Here is a 5,092-nt window from a genome sequence, read left to right on the forward strand (position 1 = left end):
CTATTCATCTTAACATATGTCGAGCAGACACCTCATTGCCAAGAGAGAGCCTTATTGGTGGTGTATTTGTATTAATAAATCAGCAATGCATTTATTTTAATTTTAGGAAATTGTTTTTGTATGGAACTGCCTCGGCATGCATTCAGTAATTCACCACCATGCGAAATGTCAGGTTCCAATACCAGGTGACCACGAAATATTTACAACATATGAAATATTGTCTTGAAGGACAACATGAAGAATATCAGCTTACACTGGTTCTGCTTTAACATGTAGTCCATTCCATAAAAGTGCTCACTCCAGTAATACAGACCACATCGTCAATCAGATGTTCTATAATAATTAAAATAATTGCATTGGTAAACAAAAAAACGTAACTTTTACATTTTAACGGCAACTCAGTGTGATGGCATCACTGACAATTAACTCAACAATCGAATATCCTTGGAAAAAGCATCAAGAAATAGACCAATAATGGTGAAACTCACTTATGTACCATCATATACACAAACACATAAGAATTTGGGAAACAGTTGGTTTCAGTCTCATGGAAAGGTATCTGAGGGTTCACATAATATGAGAGAATACTATACTGCTCATGCATTACATTCTGTCAAAGATCGATGACTCTGATGGTACAACATGGACCAGCTGCACTGCTAAAAAACGCAGAATTAACAAGGCGAAAGAATTTTGCCAGGGACTTACCACGTTCCTCCAACTGATCAAATCTTAAACTACAGAGAAGGTTCGCTGATCCAATCACCTGCAGCAGGGAAGTTACACGATGAGGGAGTTAATGATTCGTTAGTTGCGGCAGCTGTGACCGTATCAGAAAACCTCTAAAGCAATATGCAACAGTTTCGTTCAAGACAATACATTCGGCCTCTAAGTACCGTTAAAATGGTAAACCAATTTGAAACTCACAACCGAAACTATATAGTTTCAGGAAGATCTCACATTCAGAAGGTTGTATCTTTCACTATACTCAGCGAAAAATTGAGAATAAATTATCCATGGAAATCTCAAACCAAATACTGAAAATACATCCATAGCTCCATGGACAGATTCAGCCTTGAAGTTACTTTAAACCGCCCGCAAAATAGGAAGTCATGACTGAAACTGCAGTCTGACGAAAACTAACAGTAATTTCATATAGGCATATCTCCTAGAATACCTGAAGAAAAATTGGAAATAAGCATTCGTTGGAAAGGTCTTGAAAAGATATACAACTTTTATTTTAATGGTTCGGTCATATTTGACACCTAAAACCCTCAAAATGCAATCGATAAGTTACTGCACGCACTGCAAACAGAGTTGTGCAAAACAGACTTGCGAAAACAAACAGCGGGGAAGGAAGGATTACTTCACTTGATACCTACAACAGATCACGCCCCTGCCATCTCTATTTCGCTCTTTCCATCTCTTCCCTGCAGCAAACCTTCTTTCAAGCTGCCTCAGACATGGGTTTGGATTGGTGTCCTCCTGAATACTCTGCCCCTGAGGCTTTCTTTTCCTTCTCAGAATCTGAACTTATCAAAATCAAGCTAATTAGTGGAAAAGGCTGCATATTGACCTCTCACTAACACAGCCACATGTGCCAACAAATATTTTAACCACTCACCAGGATCATTCCTTGGTACAGAAAAACCACAACATAATTAAGCATATTATATGAACCAGTCTTTTCAAAACCAGTATTGGTATTTAAAATTAAAGAAATTCATATGCATGGACAAGTGTACAGTTAAGAATACACAAAAACAGCAAAGTACTATTTGGTTATAGTCAGAGTTCACCTACTTTGCAATGTGGTACAAGAAACGAAAGCTGCTTAAAAAGGAAAGGGAAAAACTGATCTTTTGTGATTTCTTTCCTGTTTGAAACTCCATATAATTGCTTTCATGCAGCTTTTTTCTGTAAGTAATAATATCCTAATCTGTTTCATAGTGCATACAGTGTACTTATGCTTGAAGAAAACTTAAGTTATTCGCATCATCTACAATTGTCTTTCTGAAGCGTGTGCTATCAGCTCTGAAACATGGCATTCAGAAGCACGAGTAACATCTGATCCTTGAACAAACCATGCTGCCCTCCGTAATAAAATGCTCAAAACCAGATTTCATAAGAATAAAGTGCTATTAGAACAGAGGAGCTTATGTCTTTCTTCTGGATGTATTATAATCAAGGCAGCACCACTGGCATGGAGTTTCATTTATCTCTGGCACCTCACTTTGCTAGCAATGTAGAGATAAAATGCCATTACTTTGAAAACTTCAATGCAAAGAGCAATAAATCAGCCTCAAGGAGAGTACTAAAACTGTGATCTTATAAGCAAATGTCCACACTTTTTGATAAGCAAAGTGATTTTGCCGAACATTTATAGATCAAACAGGGATATAGCCCGAAGATACTCTAGTTTTTTTTCTTCTACAGAAGTCCATAGTTCTCCAGGACATCAACCGTCAGGAAGTACTCGTCAAGTTCACCAGATGTCGGCTCACCGCAGAAGTAATTTTGCACACCTGAAGACTTAAAAAACAAAAACAATGTCTTAAAAAATTGAAAGAAGCTACACGTATAAAGTGTAAAAAGGTAAAAGTGAGGACAAAATTGTGGAATAGCTCTAATGAGCCACACATTTCATCAGAAACAACAGAAGTAAAATTGCTCAACCATATCAAGTTTGTGAGCAGGGCATATATAGTGGAAGTTTCTTACACGCTTCCCATGGTGCTTTCGATCCACGAATGAAGCCTCCTCGTCCTCCTCGGACACAAGAACACACTGCATACATGAGGTCGTTTGCAGAGTGGTGTCACAAAACAGAATGGAACCAATGATCTTGTTCAAAAATAAAAAGAACCGAGATGAGAGAAAATTCATACGATGCGGCCGCTGCTGACAAGGGCATTGACCAACACCTCATCAGAGAGCACGTCTAGCTTCTTCTGCTCCTCCACCTGATGAACCCACGCCAAAGCAAATAGGAAATCATCATCATAGCACCATTCGCACGGAAGAGCAACTATGACGAAGAGAGGAAACAGGACGAACGGCTTGCCTGGACGTTGCTCTGAACTGAGAGGCCGATGAGCTTGGCTTTGCCGGTCTCGTAGAGAGGCGACGAACTTGCAGTCGAGGACGATGTGGAAGAGGAGGACGGTGAGGTCGCCGCACGACTCCGGGTGCCTGCGGAGAAAGAAAAGTTGAGATGTGATATCTTCAGACCAAGAACTACAGTTACAGGTTCAGATTTGCTTCAAATCATTCAGGCGCAACCAAGAATACCGAGATTAAACGTTCGCTTGTAGCCCTTGATGAATCCCAGGATCTTCTCGTCGAAATCGAAGCCGAGGTTCCAGATCAGGGACCCATACCCAAAGACATGCACCACCATCTTGCTGTTGTTTCCCCTGCAGACGACAACAAACTGAGCGCACAAGAAGCCATTCCCCCAGCTCGAACAATCATGTCAACATCGCCCCCAAATCGAAATCCCCAAAACAGTTCAAAAAAATCCCCAAAAAAAGGTACGGATAGACCGTAGGTGGATTCAGTTACCTGGAACACCGGAAAGAATGTTGCGGGTGGGTCGGCGGCGCGTGGGGAGGAGCAGGTTTGGGATTTGACTCCTCTTACCTCAACCGCGTCTCCTCTCCTCCGCCTGCGGTCTTCTCTCCTCGGATGGATAGATATGGGTTTCGGGTCGGAAAGGGGGGAGAAGAAGACCGTGGCCTTCTCTCGTCTCCTCCGCCGAGGTCCACCCAGTTTGCCCACGTCTTGAGCACCTCCTTGTACGCCACCGGCCAGTCCACCAGCATGTACTTGACCGGCAACGCCCGAGGATTCTTCCTGCAACCAGCAAGAATCCCTATCAATCATCATCATATTCATCACTCACACCGATTCACCCAATGAACCAAGCAAGCAATGGAGGGAGGACGAAGGACTCACAACACTTTCATCTCAAAGTTGTTGAGCCACCAGACGTAGGTTTCAAGACGAGGAAGTGGGCGGCGTGCCAGTGCCGGGCGTGCTTGGCGATGGACCGCCAGGCGATAACACGGTCCGCCACGCTGTGCACCTGCGGGTCGTCCAAGTTGGAGCTCACCAGGAACGGCGCCCAGTAGAACTCCACCGTCGCCTTGTACTCCGCCGTCGTGAACACGTTGAGAGAGCCGTTGGGCCCCATGAACTTGGCCAGAGACTTTTGGTCGCGCGACGGGATCACCGACGACACCAGGCACACCATCGACTCCCATTGGTTCTGGTTCAGCGAGTCCCCCATGAAGACCAGCCTCTTGTTCCGCAGCCGCTCCAGCAGCAACCGCGCGTCCAACCTACAGCAAGATTCAATTCGGTTGGGTTGAGATGTACGAGTGCTAATGAACTGAATTGAATTGGGGATGGATAGATATATGGATGCTCGGCCATGGCGCCCGAGGTACGAATCAGATCAAATGGCATCAGGGAAGGGAATCAAAGACCTTGACGCTAGGGACGGGAAGGGAAGGGGGTCGGACCTTGACGAGCAGCTCCATGTCCTGTCCCGGCGCTGATCGCCGCCATGGCCTGCTGGATCTCGCCATGGCACGGAGTTCGGCGGGGGCAATCCCGACGATAGGGATTCTAGCCGCCCTGCCCTGGGACGCGGCGGCCGCGGTGGCAACATACGAACTCGTACGTGGGCGGCGGCTACGAAGAGTCAGCGGCAGGGAGATCGGAGATGGGATCGATTCGGTTGCCGGCTGCGTCCGAGGGAGACGAGAGCGGGTTAGGGATAGGGCATATGGGGTCACTCGAGTTTTTTCTGGTGGAGCGTGGGGTGGGGAGGGACGAAAAATAAACCAGACGAAAAAAACCCAGCGAAAATAAACCGCGCAGACTATTCACCAACTGCTCCATTAGAAATAGAGATGGTGCTTTTGAAAAAATTAGGACTAAAATGACACCCCAACAAAACTTTTAAGACCTCCGGTGCATTTAACTCATCAATATAAGACATGACTTTGCCTGCATGAGAGCTCGGCTAGCTAGCTCTTATGCGAAAGTTAGCACTATTAAATAAAATTTGAAGTAAAAAGCCTGA

The 5,092-nt window shown here is 44.9% G+C and overlaps 1 protein-coding gene across 2 annotated transcripts; it reads right to left on the reverse strand.

The window, feature by feature from the left end:
- Positions 1-515: 515 nt before the first annotated feature.
- LOC119320477 (gamma-glutamylcyclotransferase 2-3-like) lies at positions 516-4,758 on the reverse strand. Of its 2 annotated transcripts, XR_005155020.1 has the most exons (9): positions 4,527-4,758; positions 3,958-4,343; positions 3,565-3,855; positions 3,292-3,416; positions 3,065-3,192; positions 2,889-2,963; positions 2,722-2,787; positions 1,379-2,532; positions 516-766 (listed from the first exon to the last, which is right to left on the reverse strand). XR_005155020.1 is itself a non-coding variant. In XM_037594554.1 (8 exons), exons 4-8 carry the CDS (start codon positions 3,398-3,400, stop codon positions 2,431-2,433), a joined length of 480 nt encoding a protein of 159 aa, XP_037450451.1. In that variant the 5' UTR covers positions 3,401-3,416; positions 3,565-3,855; positions 3,958-4,343; positions 4,527-4,758; the 3' UTR covers positions 516-2,430. The 2 variants fall into 2 exon arrangements, 1 of the variants encoding a protein (XP_037450451.1); XM_037594554.1 differs by having other exon boundaries at positions 516-2,532.
- Between the last annotated feature and the right edge of the window lie 334 nt (positions 4,759-5,092).

Source organism: Triticum dicoccoides, chromosome 6B, assembly GCF_002162155.2.
Source record: "Triticum dicoccoides isolate Atlit2015 ecotype Zavitan chromosome 6B, WEW_v2.0, whole genome shotgun sequence".
Taxonomy (NCBI): Eukaryota; Viridiplantae; Streptophyta; class Magnoliopsida; order Poales; family Poaceae; genus Triticum; species Triticum dicoccoides.

Excerpts from the sequence above, each read along its gene's own strand:
- LOC119320477 (XM_037594554.1), bottom strand. The coding sequence starts at position 3,400 with ATGGTGGTGCATGTCTTTGGGTATGGGTCCCTGATCTGGAACCTCGGC. Across the intron at positions 3,193-3,291 it reads CAAGCGAACGTTTAATCTCG|GCACCCGGAGTCGTGCGGCG; the intron begins GTATTCTTGGTT and ends CTTTCTCCGCAG. Across the intron at positions 2,533-2,721 it reads GAAAGCACCATGGGAAGCGT|TCTTCAGGTGTGCAAAATTA; the intron begins GTAAGAAACTTC and ends TTGTTTTTTAAG.